This window comes from Melanerpes formicivorus, unplaced genomic scaffold (assembly GCF_026170545.1).
Source record: "Melanerpes formicivorus ecotype bairdi unplaced genomic scaffold, bMelFor1.0.p_v2 SCAF_16, whole genome shotgun sequence".
Taxonomy (NCBI): Eukaryota; Metazoa; Chordata; class Aves; order Piciformes; family Picidae; genus Melanerpes; species Melanerpes formicivorus.
The window spans coordinates 14,259,349-14,274,494 of NW_027142368.1; the positions used below are offsets into that span (position 1 = coordinate 14,259,349).

General features: G+C 50.7%; 1 protein-coding gene across 1 annotated transcript in view; it reads left to right on the forward strand.

The window, feature by feature from the left end:
- Positions 1 to 2,998: 2,998 nt before the first annotated feature.
- Positions 2,999 to 15,146, forward strand: part of TRPM5 (transient receptor potential cation channel subfamily M member 5) — a 45,219-nt gene continuing 33,071 nt past the window's right edge. Inside the window, exons 1-4 of the mRNA XM_068148315.1 lie at positions 2,999 to 3,115; positions 5,491 to 5,671; positions 7,312 to 7,478; positions 12,610 to 12,790. Of these exons, the coding sequence (XP_068004416.1) occupies positions 2,999 to 3,115; positions 5,491 to 5,671; positions 7,312 to 7,478; positions 12,610 to 12,790 (646 nt within the window). The remainder of the gene's footprint in view (positions 3,116 to 5,490; positions 5,672 to 7,311; positions 7,479 to 12,609; positions 12,791 to 15,146) is intronic.

Below are 15,146 nucleotides of genomic sequence, written 5' to 3' on the forward strand. Positions count from 1 at the left end.
GGGGCTTTGTGAAGCTTGACTGCACCAGGGCCTGGCAGCTCGTGGGTTGACTGCTGAGAAAGAGGGGGTGGAACCAGCACCACCTGGAGAAAGTCTAATCACAGAATCAGAGGATGTCAGGGGCCCTCTAAAGCTCATCCAGTCCAACCCCCCTGCCAGAGCAGGGTCCCCTAGAGCAGGTCACACAGGAACTCATCCAGGTGGGTTTTGAATATCTCCAGAGAGGGAGACTCCACAGCCCCCCAGGGCAGCCTGGTCCAGGGCTCTGTCATCCTCACAGGGAAAATACTTTTCCTCCTGTTTCCATGGCACTTCCTCTGCCTCAGCTTCCACCAGTGCCCCTTGTGCTGGCATTGGGCAGCACCCAGCAGAGCCTGGCTCCAGCCTCTGGGCACTCACCCTGCACATCTTTATCAACAGCAATGAGGTCACCTCTCAGGCTCCCCTTCTCCAAGCTAAGGAGCCCTCAGCTCCCTCAGGCTCTCCTCATAAGGAAGATCTTCCAATCCCTTCTTCATTTTTGTGGCTCTGCACTGGACTCTTTCAAGCATTTCCCTGAGGTCCTTCTTGAACTGAGGAGCCCAGAACTGCAGAACACTCCAGAAGCAGCCTCACCAGGGCAGAGTAGAGGGGCAGGAGAACCCCTCTCAACATACTAACCACAGCCCTCCTAATGCACCCCAGGATGCCATTGGCCTTCTTGGCCATGAGAGCAAATTGCTGGCTCATGGTCAACCTTCCATCCACTAGGACCCCCAGGTCCTTTTCCCCTTCACTGCTCTCCAACAGGGCAGTCCCCAACCTATCCTGCTCCATGGGGTTGTGCTTTCTCAGGTGCAAGACTCTCCCCTTGCCCTTGTTGAATTTCATTCAACTTCTCCCTGTCCAACTCTCAGCCTGTCCAGGTCTGGCTGAATGGCAGCACAACCCTTCTGTGTCAGCCACTCCTTCCAGTTTGGTGTCTTCAGCAAACTTGCTGACAATGCTCTCTGTGCCCTCAGCCAGGTTGTTGATGAATATATTGCATAGTACTGGTCCCACTACTGACTCCTGAGGGACCACACTCAATATAGGCCTCCAACTAGGCTCCATCCCATTGACCACAACTCTCTGACTTCTTTCCTTCAACCAGTTCCCATCCACCTCACTCCCTGACCATCCAGACCACACTGCCTCAGTTTAGCTGGGAGGATGCTGTGGCAGACAGTGTCAAATGCTTTACTGCAATCAAGATAAACCACAGCCACTGCTCTACCATCATCTGTCCACCTGGTTATGTCCTCATCAAAGCCTATCAGCTTGGTCAAACATGACTTGCCCTTGGTAAAACCATGTTGACCACTCCTAATCAAGGTGTTAACACACCAAACAGCCATTGCCAGCTTCAGGGCAGGTAAGGCTGTTCTGGGCAAGGGATCTGAAACCCAAGAGAGAGATCAGGAAGCTCTTTTGGGGGGCTTTTTGAAGCTGGGAAAAGCAGCTTGGCTGTGCCAGGGGCTGGCAGCTGAGCTAGAGTGTGAGGAACCAGCACCACCCACCTGTGTGGGCAGAAAGAACACCACCCATGGTTGTTCAGGCAGCGAGAAGGCTCTGGGAGGGCAGCACAGGGCAAGCAAACAGCGACTGTCTGTGCCGCAGCTGTCGGCAGCTCGTTGGGCCTGGCGCTGAGCCTCGGCCAGTGCACAAGGGAAGTCCACTTGCACAAGTGACCAGCTCCTGTGGGGTAAGTCTGCACTGGGGAGGGAAATATCATAGCCAAATTGGTTAGCAAAGGGCTCCTTTTGAGTCAGCTCCGCAGCTGGCATGGGCAGGGTGGGAGGGCAGGATGCGAGGCGCTGAGGTTTACTGAAGGAGCGATGGTGGCTGCTCAGAGGGGGACTGTGCTCCCAGCACACACCAAAGTGGACATTGGTATCCAGGCCACAGGCTGTAAAATGCCACAGACTTACCCTGGCAACAGGGGGCAATGCTGAGAAAGTTGGTGAGGGGTTTGGAACACAGCCCTATGAGGGGAGGCTGAGGGAGCTGGGGTTGCTTAGCCTGGAGGAGAGGAGGCTCAGGGGAGACCTTCCTGCTCTCTACAACCACTTGAAGGGAGGTTGTAGCCAGGTTGGGGTTGGTCTCTTCTCCCAGGCAGCCAGCACCAGAACAAGAGGACACAGTCTCAAGCTGCACCAGGGGAGGTTTAGGCTGGATGTTAGGAAGAAATTCTTCATAGATAGAGTGATTTGCCATTGGAATGTGCTGCTCCAGTCACCATCACTGGAGGTGTTTAGGAGGAGACTTTATGGGGTGCTTGGTTGCATGGTTTAGTTGGTTAGGTGGTGTTGGATGATAGGTTGGATGCAATGATCTTGAAGGTCTCTTCTAACCTGGTCTATTCTATTCTATCCTATGGATGTGTGCAGGGTGAGCAGGCTGATGAAGCGATGGAGCTCAGGGAACAAAGCGAGTAGGTTGAGAAACATCAGGGAGAGCGAGAGGGAAATTGATTACTGCCACAAAGTAATCTCTACAAAGAGAGAATGGGAGTTAACTCTTAGTGGGGCAGAGGATTTAATATCCTCTCATCAGCAAGCCCCACTGCCTTCCTGTAGCAACCTGCAGGGGCAATGGGAACAGGTCTCTGCCTGTCCAAACAAGTGATACAAACGGAGCAAGCGTGCTCCTTTAACAAGCACACCACCCTTGCAGAACAGGTATGGAGCTCTGCAGGAGGAGCAAGGCTCACGAGGGCTCACCAAGGCCAGAAGTGTCACCAAGGCTGACTTGCCTCAGGCCAGCCATCAAAACTGAGCAGGGGGGGGTTAGAACTGGATGATCCTTGAGGTCCCTTCTGACCCTGACTGTTCTGTGATTTGACTAACACATCAGCTAGGTGCAAGTGAATGGATCTGGGGGCCTCTCCAGTTTAAGCAGCCTCTTATTTTCTTCTCTTCTTTTGGTCACCTCAGTAAACACCTTGCCCAGACCTACTGCTGATCATCTTGCAAATCCCATGGAGGAAATGGAAGCCAAGCTCTGCAGCAGCGACAAAGAGGAAGCTTTCAAGAGAGAGCTACCATACTGCACAGGAGAAATAGACTTCACAGCTTCTGGGAAGAAACGTGGAAAGGTAGAGCCCAGAAGAGCTTTCACGCTCTTTTAACAGTGTTGCTGCTGTTCAGCTGGTACTTCTCAGCATTAAGCATAGAGATTGTGACAGTGGGGGTCAAGGCGCCACAGCATGAGGCACCACATTGTACTCAAGTAGGCTCCACACCTTCCTGAATGTGAAAGTGATTTAAAACAAGGCCAGGAAACATTCACTTGTCTTGCACCAAGGTGCTACAAGGTACAATTGATCCCCAAACCAGAAAACCCACAACCATATGCCCAGCTTCCTTCACTTTGCATCACTGGAACTGGATGATCTTTGAGGTCCCTTCCAACCCTGACAATTCTATGGTTCACCTGGGCTTAACTTTTCTGCCTAAAATTAATCATTATGGATTGAAATAGTTTTAACTTAAAAGTTTCTCTCTCTGTTTTGCTAATAGGCAGGGGATGGACCTAGGCAGGGGATGGACCTAGGCAGGGGATGGACCTAGGCAGGGGATGGACCTAGGCAGGGGATGGACCTAGGCAGGGGATGGACCTAGGCAGGGGATGGACCTAGGCAGGGGATGGACCTAGGCAGGGGATGGACCTAGGCAGGGGATGGACCTAGGCAGGGGATGGACCTAGGCAGGGGATGGACCTAGGCAGGGGATGGACCTAGGCAGGGGATGGACCTAGGCAGGGGATGGACCTAGGCAGGGGATGGACCTAGGCAGGGGATGGACCTAGGCAGGGGATGGACCTAGGCAGGGGATGGACCTAGGCAGGGGATGGACCTAGGCAGGGGATGGACCTAGGCAGGGGATGGACCTAGGCAGGGGATGGACCTAGGCAGGGGATGGACCTAGGCAGGGGATGGACCTAGGCAGGGGATGGACCTAGGCAGGGGATGGACCTAGGCAGGGGATGGACCTAGGCAGGGGATGGACCTAGGCAGGGGATGGACCTAGGCAGGGGATGGACCTAGGCAGGGGATGGACCTAGGCAGGGGATGGACCTAGGCAGGGGATGGACCTAGGCAGGGGATGGACCTAGGCAGGGGATGGACCTAGGCAGGGGATGGACCTAGGCAGGGGATGGACCTAGGCAGGGGATGGACCTAGGCAGGGGATGGACCTAGGCAGGGGATGGACCTAGGCAGGGGATGGACCTAGGCAGGGGATGGACCTAGGCAGGGGATGGACCTAGGCAGGGGATGGACCTAGGCAGGGGATGGACCTAGGCAGGCTCACCTCCTTCCTAGTCCATTGGATACCTTAGTGTGAGAGCAGAAGGAATTTCTGGGATCAGAAATCTGCCTGCCTTAAGATTTTGTTTCACCGTAAAGCCTTAAGCACAAAGCCAAAACACAAACAGGCAGCAGCAAGAGATGCAGGTAACATCCTCAAAAGAAAAAAGGCATTCAATCAGGTAAATGCTTCAGGTAGTGCAGAACCAAGAAACAAAGCAGACATTTGTTGGCTTTGCCAGCTGCCCTGGAACTGAAGGCAGTTGGGGAACAGTAGCATTAGAGGAGAGAGTGACTTCATAGAATGGCTTAGGTTGGAAGGGACTTTAGAGATTGTCTGCTGCAAGCTCCCTGGCCATGGGCTGGGATGCCTCTCAACTAGACTTGCCTGCTCAAGGCCTCATCCAACCTGACCTTGAATACCCCCAGGGAGGAGGCATCCCCAGCCTCTCCAGGCAGCCTATTCCAGAGCCTCATCACCCTCACAGTGAAGAAATTATTCTCAAGGTTCACTCTAAACCTACCCTCTACCTGCTTAAAACCATTCCCCCTTGTCCTATCACCAGACACCCTTATGAGAAGCCCCTCTGCAGCCTTCCTGTAGGATCCCTTCTGACAGGAAGGCTGGGGAAGGACTTCTCAGGATCTCAGGTAGTGATAGGACTAGGGGGAATGGAATGAAGCTGGAGGTGGGGAGATTCAGGCTGGATGTGAGGAGGAGGTTCTTCCCCATGAGAGTGGTGAGACCCTGGAATGGGTTGTCCAGGGAGGTGGTCGAGGCCCCATCCCTGGGGGTGTTTAAGAGCAGGCTGGATGAGGCTCTGTCCAGCCTGATCTAGTGTGGGGTGTCCCTGCCCCTGGCAGGGGGGTTGGAACTAGATGATCCTTGTGGTCCCTTCCAACCCTGAATGAAACTATGAAACATTGGAAGGCTATAACCCATGGAAATGATACAATGAGTGAGAGGACAATTCCACAGATGCCTTGCTAGATTCCTCCTAATAGTTAGTCCTCTGTCAGGGCTTGTTCAAATGTGTGGGGTGTTTTTAATGAACCAAGCTGGTGATAAGTTTCCCTCTGCCTCCACCACAGCAGGAACAATCTCCCTGCTGTATCCTACTGTCCCATTCTCACTCAGTGGTTCTGTGTTTTGTTTGTTGAAGTTTATCAAGGTCCCAAGTACCATCGACCCTGGCATTATATTCAAGGTGATGCTCAACAAATGGAAGCTCCCTGCTCCCAATCTGGTTGTCTCATTAGTAGGGGAAGAAGAAGACTTCCAGATGAAGCCTTGGCTCCGGGACACCTTAAAAAAAGGACTTATAAAGGCAGCTCAAAGCACAGGTCAGTGCTTTAGGCTTTGGAGAAGTTTATACTCCTGTTGAATGAATTCTCACACCTAGCAGCCAGGGCTCTTTTAATGCCAGGGCACCTGCTCATGTGACTACTTTTGGAGGCTCTGAGCTCTGCTCTACAACCTGTATTTAAATAGCTTTGAGAATGTTGGCTGTTGCAGTAGAAACAGCAAAAATAAGTTATTTCAAACCAAATTCCTCCAGGCAACCATTGCTGAAGGGCAACATTCCCTGTCTTTACTCCCTGAGAGATGACACTAGAGAGACAGCACAAGATGGGGCCAAATACACTGTCACAGTATCACAAAGGTTGGAAGAGACCTCGAGGATCATCGAGTCCAACCTGTCACCACAGACCTCATGACTAGACCATGGCACCAAGTGCCACATCCAATCCCTTCTTGAACACCTCAAGGCTCCTCTATTGCAAAACAATTCTTAGGAGAGCTGAGCAATTTGACTTCACCAAGAGTGAATTTAGGTCAGAAATGACAATGCTTGTTTTCTCCATCCTCACTCCTTAGCTGCCAGTCAAAATCCAGTCACAACAGCTGTTAGTTTGTTTTCTTCAAATCTAAGAGCTGAGCAGGCTTTGTTGGTAGAATCAGAGGGCAGGGACTCTGGTGTTAACAAAGAGACCTTGGTAACGACTAACACAGACCCAGTCAGCTCACTTTCTGCCTGGCTGCTCACAAGAATGACAAGAGTAGTAGAAAGCATTTAAAACCATAAAGAAAGGTCTCCTCATGTTGAGGTGGAACCTGCAGTGTTCCACTGGTCCTTGTCCTATCACTGGGCACCACCAAAAAGAGGCTGGCATCTTCATCTTGACTCCCACCCCTCACATTTTTATAGACATGAATAAGATCCCTTCTCAAGACTGAACAGCCCCAGGTGTCTCAGCCTTTCTTCATAGGAGAGATGTTCAGGTCCCTTTATCATCCTTCTAGCTCTCTGCTGGACTATCTCCAGCAGATCCCTGTCTCTCTTGAGCTGGGGAGCCCAAAATTGGATACAGTATTCCAGGCATGGTCTCACCAGGGCAGGTTGAAGGGGGAGGAGAACCTCCCTAGGCCTGCTGGCCATACTGAAACCCAACACTGCAAGCAGTGTTCCCTGACACACAAACATGCTCAGTTATAATGAAATTCTCTGGAATGTGTCCAGAGAAGGGCAACAAAGCTGGGGAGGGGTCTGGAGCACAGCCCTGTGAGGAGAGGCTGAGGGAGCTGGGGTTGCTTAGCCTGGAGAAGAGGGAGCTCAGGGCAGACCTTCTTGCTCTCTACAACTACCAGAAGGGAGATTGTAGTCAGGTGGGGGTTGGTCTCTTCTCCCAGACCACCTGTGAGAGAAGGAGAGGACACAGTCTCAAGCTGAGCCAGGGAAGGTTTAGGCTGGATGTTAGGAAGAAATTCTTCCCAGCAAGAGAGATTGGCCATTGGGATGTGCTGCCCTGGGAGGTAGTGGAGTCACCATCCCTGGAAGTGTTTAAAAAGAGCCTGGATGAGGTACTCAGTGCCATGGTTAATTGATGAGATGGTGTTGGGTGATAGGTTGGACTGGATGACCTCAAAGGCCTTTTCCAACCTGGTTAATTCTGTATTCTGATGGTTTTCAAACCAATTTCAGGTGCCTGGATCTTCACCAGCGCTCTGCGTGTGGGAATCGCCAGACACTTGGTGCAAGCAGTCCGGGATCACGCCCTGGCCAGCTCCTCCTCTGAAGTCAGAGTGATTGCCATAGGAATAACTTCACTCCAAAAAATCCAGCACAGAGGCATTCTGGACAGCACCAAGGTATTTTTCACTTATTCCACTCCTGAAGCAGGATTGTTTAGGAGTAAGCTGTGCCTTCCCAACATCTGGGAAGTGGTAGGCAGAGCAAGGTTGAACTAACTTAAAAGTGAGGTTTAAAGTGTGTTGTGAGATAAGACAGAAGCTCAGAGTAAGCATATTTGTCAGACCCTAATGATTCCTGCCCTAGGTGATCTCTACAGGTTCTTCTCTACAACTATCCAAAAGGAGGTTGGAGTGAGGTGGGGGCTGGTCTCTTCTCCCTAGTATCAGGTGATAGGATGAGAGGAAATGGTCTGAAATTGTGCCAGGGGAAGTTTAGGTGGAGAGTGGGAGTGCAAGAGTGGTCAGGGATTGGAACAGACTGCCCAGGGAGATGGTGGAGCCCCCATCCCTGGAGGTGCTCAATAACCGCGTGAATATCGCGCTTTGGGACGTGGTTTAGTGGCCATGGTGGTCTTCGGTTTGATGATCTTAAAGATCTCTTCCAATCAAAACAGTTCTATGATCCTGCTTTGTCAAGGGGGTTGGACTCGATCTCGAAAGCTCCCTCCCCATCCCTACCATTCTACGATGCTGATTCCGTGCCCCGCGCACTTGTGCACTCGGCAGCAATTCTGCGGCTGTCCAGCAGGTGGCAGCATTAGACACAGGCTCAGCCCCTAGAGTCAGGACCAACGGCAAAGGAAAGACACCCCCCGGGAATCATAGAATCGATAAGCTTACAAAAGACCTCAAGGATCATCAAGTCCAACCTGTCACCCAACACCTCATGACCTACTAAACCATGGCACCAAGTGCCACATCCAGTCCCCTCTTGAACACCTCCAGGGATGCCTTTAATACCTTTCCCACTCCTCTGCCTCATCCACTTACTGCAGCAGCACTTACTCCAAACTGTTTCAGAAATCATAGAATCGTTAGGATTGGAAGGGAGCTCAAGGATCACCTACTTCCAATCCCCCTGCCATGGCCAGGGACGCCTCACACTACATCAGGCTGCTCAGAGCCGCATCCAGCCTAGCTTTAAAAACCTCCAGGGATGAGCACTCTACCAAATAACTGTCAAAGGGGTATTTTCCAGCATGGAACACAAGCCAAAAACACTTCAAGACCTAGTTTTCTTAAGTAGTCACTGAATTGCTGTCTAACATGCAGAAATTGCTCAACACACCAGAGCAAAAATGCTAGCCAGGCAGGATTTCATCTTCTTATTATTGAGAGCTCTGGGGACTTCACAATCCAGGTCAAAGCAAGCAGTGTTCTTGGAAAACAAAACAAAACCAACCAACCAGCCATCCAAACAACAGCATTAAAAACCTTGCCCAACAAAACAGCTGCTGGAAACGTCAGGACAATTTGACACTGGATTGACCTGGAGGTGGAGCAAAGATTTAAAGAGCACAACCTTCCTGTCAGTGAGCATACAGCCTGCCCTAAGCAGAGTATAACAGCAAAGTAGGTGTGTAGTGACAACCACTGACAATTCCTCTGGGCTGCTTCACTGCCCTGCAGATGCTAAGAAACAAATGAGCAGTGCAGCCCTTTGAGCTCACTCCTAGTTCTTCTCTCAGGCTAGCAAGGAGCAGCTAACAGCTGGGAGATAACCAGGACCACATCTCTAATCTGAATAGTGTGGCCAGCAGGAGCAGGGAAGTCATTGTGCCCCTGTGCTCAGCACTGGTTAGGCCACACCTTGAGTCCTGTGTCCAGCTCTGGGCCCTTCAGTTTAGGAAAGGTGTTGAGTTGCTGGAAGGTGTCCAGAGAAGGGCAACAAAGCTGGGGAGGGGTCTGGGGCACAGCCCTGTGAGGAGAGGCTGAGGGAGCTGGGGTTGCTTAGCCTGGAGAAGAGGAGGCTCAGGGGAGACCTTCTTGCTCTCTACAACTACCTGCAGGGAGGCTGTAGCCAGGTGGGGGTTGGTCTGTTCTCCCAGGCAACCAGCAGCAGAACAAGAGGACACAGTCTCAAGCTGCACCAGGGGAGGTTTAGGTTGGATGTTAGGAAGAAGTTCTTCCCAGCAAGAGAGATTGGCCCTTGGGATGTGCTGCCCAGGGAGGTGATGGAATCATTTTCACTTGGTGCCATGGTTTAGTTGATTAGATGGTGTTGGGTGATAGGTTGGACTTGATGATCTTGAAGGTCTTCTCCAACCTGGTTAATTCTATTCTATTGCCATTGGGCATCCCCTTTTCCCATCCTTTTTGCTCTGTCTGGTGGGACTCTAGCTGGAAGAAATCAACCTGGCTGAACTGGTCCCACAGGACCTCAGAGGAAAGAATTGTGAATTCTGTTGAGGAAAGCTCTTTTGGCAAATGCAAACTAATGATTTCACCTCCCTCCCAGGCCAAGTGATCAAGCTGTACCTGGATCTTTCCCAACCAGCAGCTACACAACAAGTGCACTGGTCTTCCCCCCCCCCTGTAACTAAAGCCCAAATTCTTTTTCAAGGAATGTTTCTTGTAGAGCACTCCTTGCCCTGTGACTTCAGGCACTGCTTCCACTTAAAAGCACTTTGGATTTTACTCAGTGACTTTAAGACAAAGGAACTATAGACTGGGATGCTGATCTAAACCCAGTTCTCTTCATGCTTGGCACTTACACAAGCAGCTTGTTGTACAAAATAGAGCTAACAATCCAGGCTAGCAAGGAGAAAAACAAGCCCTGAAATCAGTGGCTCCCTCGCATCCCCTCTGTGGTGGTGCTGTGCTTCAAACATCACTGATAGATCTCTTCCTCATTTTCCAAGGGAGAAATAGGAAAATCCCTGTGGGCCCTTTCAGCTTGTTGTTGTTGTGCTTCTGAGCCCTAATCAAAGGCCAGATCTCTGGCAAACAGGCTTAATGTTACACAGCAGCAGGATGCAGGCACACCCTCAACATCCAAACACAATTTGAAGGCAGTTTCATTGTGTCAAGAAGCTTCCCCCCAAAAAAAAGAACCCCAGAGAGGTAAAGGCTGTGGCACTTGGTGGGTTTAATGATTTGCAAATTTACTGCTGTGTTTTTCTCAAGGAACAGCCTCTGTTCCTGCTCTTCCCAGAGCTGCTGACAGGGAAAGAAGCCATAGGAACACACCTGGTCATAGCCTTTCCTACCTTGCTTTCTCTTCTGTAATTGTTCCCAGAGAGAGTTGTTAGCCATTGGAATGTGCTGCCCAGGGAGGTGGTGGAGTCCCCATCCCTGGAGGTGTTCAAGAGGGGTCTGGACGTGGCACTTGGTGCCATGGTTTAGTCATGAGGTCTGTGGTGACAGCTTGGACTTGATGATCTTGGAGGTCTCTTCCAACCTTGGGGATTCTGTGGTTGACTGCATGCAGCTTCATTTCAGAACACCACTTAGGGGCATGCTGTGCTTAACCCTTTCACCCACAGCCTGGAGGAGCTTGTCTGCTGGGTTACTCACTGTGTTTAGCTTGTCTGCTGGGTTACTCACTGTGTTTATGCATCAGTAGTGCTGCTATGTGCTCCTGGTGATCTGTTCACTCCTTTTCCAACACCAGCCTTAGCTCAGGAGAACCTGGGTGGCCCCTCTGGTGGACTTACCCCAGGATGCAACTGGGCACCTGCTCTTCCTAGTGGACCCTGCCAAAAGCTGAGATTAAGAAAGATCTGGCTCTTAAAAGCCAGAACATGAATCTCTCTGCCACACCTTAAAGACAACTAGATCACTTTGCAGAGTTACACTGCTCTGTCTAGAAGGGCTTGAACCCTTGTGCCCATGAAATAAGTGGGAGGGAAATGCAGTATTGAAACAGGCACATCAGCCAAGCTGATAGCCTGAGACCTGTTCAGCAACTCACAGGCTGCAGGAGTTGGGGGAAAAGGCATAATAGAAGGAAATGCAGGTTTTAAACAGCTGCTTTAATCTGTCTTACTTGCCACAGGTCGAGAAGAATAAGCAGGTATTTGCAGCGGGGAATGATGCATCAAAGTGGATGGGCACCAGTGGGAAAGGAAGGGTTATCATGGAAGTAAGGGGAGCTTGGAAAAGGGTGGGGAAGACTGTATGTAATCAATCTTTAGAGCAAAAGACTGTAACAGGGGGGGTTTGGTTTACCCAGGCAGAAGTTCTATGCAAAAACTCATGAAGATACAACCCCCTCACCCATAACAATTATTGCACCTTCTGCCTGGCACTCTTAGAGGATGCAAATCCTAAACTGAGAAGAGCCAACAGCCCTCACATAACCCCCTGGCAATTAAATCAAGCTGCATTTCAATTGCTATGGACATGTAGCAGCTAAGTCATCTGCTGGGCTAAATATGGACAAAATGAAGAGGTTTGCCCCTGTTTATACCAGCTGAGACTTTGGCCCTCCATCCCTAATTCTCTGGTCTCCTGGGCCCTTTCCATTTGTCCAGCAAACATTTCCAAAGCCTCTAAATGAGTGCCCACATTGCAGAGATGAGGACTGGTGCCATTATATTTTGCACAGACCAAGAGAAAGAGCTCAGGACTTTCAGCCCTGTCAAGAGGACACAGTTGCAGGCTGCTCCAGGGGAGGTTCAGGCTGGAGGTCAGGAGGAAGTTTTACACAGAGAGAGTGATTGCCCATTGGAATGGGCTGCCCAGGGAGGTGGTGGAGTTGCCATCACTGGAGGTGTTCAGGAGGAGACTTGACAGGGTGCTTGGTTGCATAGTTTAATTAGCTGGGTGGTGTTGGATGATAGGTTGGACACTATGATCTTGAAGGCCTCTTCCAACCTGGTTTATTCTACTCTATTCTAAATCTGGCACCCTTCAGGAGGAGCACATTCTCCTCCTCCACCCTTTGTGAAGGGTCTGTTTGAGGTGGTGTGTATGACAACAGAAAAATGGAAGTCATGGAATCACAGAATTGTTTCAGCTGGGGAAGACCTTCAAGATCAAGCCCAATTATTCTCTAACTCCACCAAGCCTGGTGCTAAACCACATCCCACACCACCACATTCTTGTGTCTCTTCAACACCTCCAGGGATGGGGAGTCAACCACTTCCCTGGGGAGCCTGTTCCTGTGTTTCAGAACCCTTTCAGCGAAGAAGTTTCTTCTAACATCCAACCTAAACCTCCCCTGGTGCCACTTAAAGCACATAAAAACACGGACTATGTTTTATAGGGAACGCCAACGTCTCTCTCTCTCTCCCTCTCTCTCTAGAATGAAAGCCTTGTACACTACCCATCAGATGACAATATTCAAGGCCCACTGTACTCCCTGGACCACAGCCATTCCCATTTTATTTTGGTGGATGCTGTAACAGCAGATGAGGCAGATGGAACCACTGAGCTACGTGTCGCCTTGGAAAAGTATATTTCAGTGCAGCGTACTGGCTACGGCGGTAAGTCGACACTGCACAGACATCCTAACGTGAACACCACTCCTACTACAGAAGCACAGAGTAGATCTGGTTGGAAGAGACCTCAAAGATCATCCAGTCCAACCTCTGACCCAGCACTGAAGGGTCAACACCAGACCATGTCCCTAAGCGCCAGGTCCACACGCTGCCTGCATACCGCCAGGGATGGGACTCCACAGAGAGATGTTTGTGTGCCCTTGGCTTTATCAAATCCAAGTCCAGTTCTCCACTTGGACAATCACCTCCACAGGCAAGATCAAGCAAACATTTGTCATTGTCTAAGAGACAGAACTAAGGCAACTTAGTGAAGCACAACCAGCAGAGCAAGGGAAGGGATTCTCCCCCTTTACTCTGCTCTGGTGAGACCCCACCTGGAGCACTGTGTCCAGTTCTGGAGCCTCTATTACAGGCAGGATCTGGAGGTGCTGGAAGGTGTCCAGAGAAGGGCAACTTGTTCCAGTGTCTCACCACCCTCATGGGAAAGAGCTTCTTCCTAACATCCAGTGTGAATCTACCCATTTCTGGGTTTGCTCCATTCCCCCCAGTCCTATCCCTCCCTGACACCCTCAAAAGTCCCTCCCCAGCTTTCTTGAAGCCCCCTTCAGATCCTGGAAGGCCACAATTAGGTCTCAATGGAGCCTTCTCTTCTCCAGACTGAACAACCCTAACTCCCTCAGTCTGTCCTCATAGCAGAGCACCAGTCCTCTGCTCCTCCTCGTGGCCCTTCTCTGGACACCTTCCAGCCCCTCCAGATCCTTCCTCTAATAGAGGCTCCAGAACTGGAGACAGCACTCCAGGTGGGGTCCATCAGTGTGACCCTTGTTTATGATGCCAACTGAGTACTGGGCAGGCCTCCCACTGCTATTGTTGCAGTGCTAATACCATTACTTTCCTTTGGTTTCTGTGGTACCTGCAGTGCTGAGACAGAAGGAAGAGCTCACCTAGCCACACTCACAGGGTCAAAGCAACATTCAACTCCAGAGCCCACACTGTGGCTGCACAGATGTGCCTGAGAGCACCCAAGGAATGCTTAGTTGAGAACTCAGAGAGAGAGGAGGAAAGAACCCCACAGGTGGCTGGTCAGGGGTAGGCTGAGGCTGCAGCGCTGGGAGTCAGGAAGCAGCCTCTTTCTGCTTGCCAACCAAACGTGGCTGAACAAACCTCAGTGGAACAATTTTCTGTCAGAAGATGCTGATTCATTTGACAAATGTTTTGCTGGAACAGACTGAATTCAGTCCTATCTTCTATAAACAAACCCAAGTGGTGCTCATTTAGGCTCATTTGTAGTCAAGCTGAGCAAAGCTGTGTGACTTTACTGGAGGAAAAGAAATACTTTAATAAGGTCACACAGCAATTCCTTATTAAGAAAACCAAAGCACCAAACCAAACCTAGAAGTCTGTCAGGGGATGCTTTGGATATGCTGAACATTCTTTGCAATAAGGGACTTCCCACCTTCCCAGCAGAAAATCTGACTCTCCCTCCCACCCCCAGCTAGATTCTCTCCAAATCTGTGGCAAATGAAGGATGTTTGAAGCCATAAACATCTCTTAAGGAACTTATAGTCACAGAGGTCACTCTCCAGGCTGAAGCACCATCTTCCAGAGGCACAGCAATGTGAGGCCAGTCACTAAACCACGTGAAGTTAATTGCCAGTCATGTCCTGGCTACAACTTACTTCTACCTTAGAATCATAGAATAGAATAGAATAGACCAGACCAGACCAGGTTGGAAGAGACCTTCAAGATCATCGTGTCCAACCCATCAACCAATCCAACCTACCTAATCAACTAACCCATGGCACCAAGCACCCCATCAAGTCTCCTCCTGAACACCTCCAGTGATGGTGACTCCCCCACCTCCTCAGGCAGCCCATTCCAATGGACAATCACTCTCTGTATAGAGCTTCTTCCTCACCTCCAGCCTAAACCTCCCCTGGTGCAGCCTGAGACTGTGTCCTCTTGTTCTGGTGCTGGCAGCCTGGGAGAAGAGACCAAATGGTGTAGCTTGGAAGGGACTTCAGAGATCATCTACTCCAACCTGACCTTGACCACCCCCAGGGAGGAGGCACCTTCAACCTCTCTGGACAACCCATTTCAGAGTCTCACCACCCCATGAGGTTCTTCCCCATGAGGGTGGTGAGAGCCTGGCACAGGCTGCCCAGGGAGGTGGTGGAAGCCTCATCCCTGGAGGTGTTTGCAGCCAGGCTGGATGTGGCTGTGAGCAACCTGCTGCAGTGTGAGGTGTCCCTGGCCACGGCAAGGGGTTTGGGACTGGCTGACCCTTGAAGTCTCTTACAACCCTAACAATTCTCTGATTCTTGCTCTCTACAACTTTGTG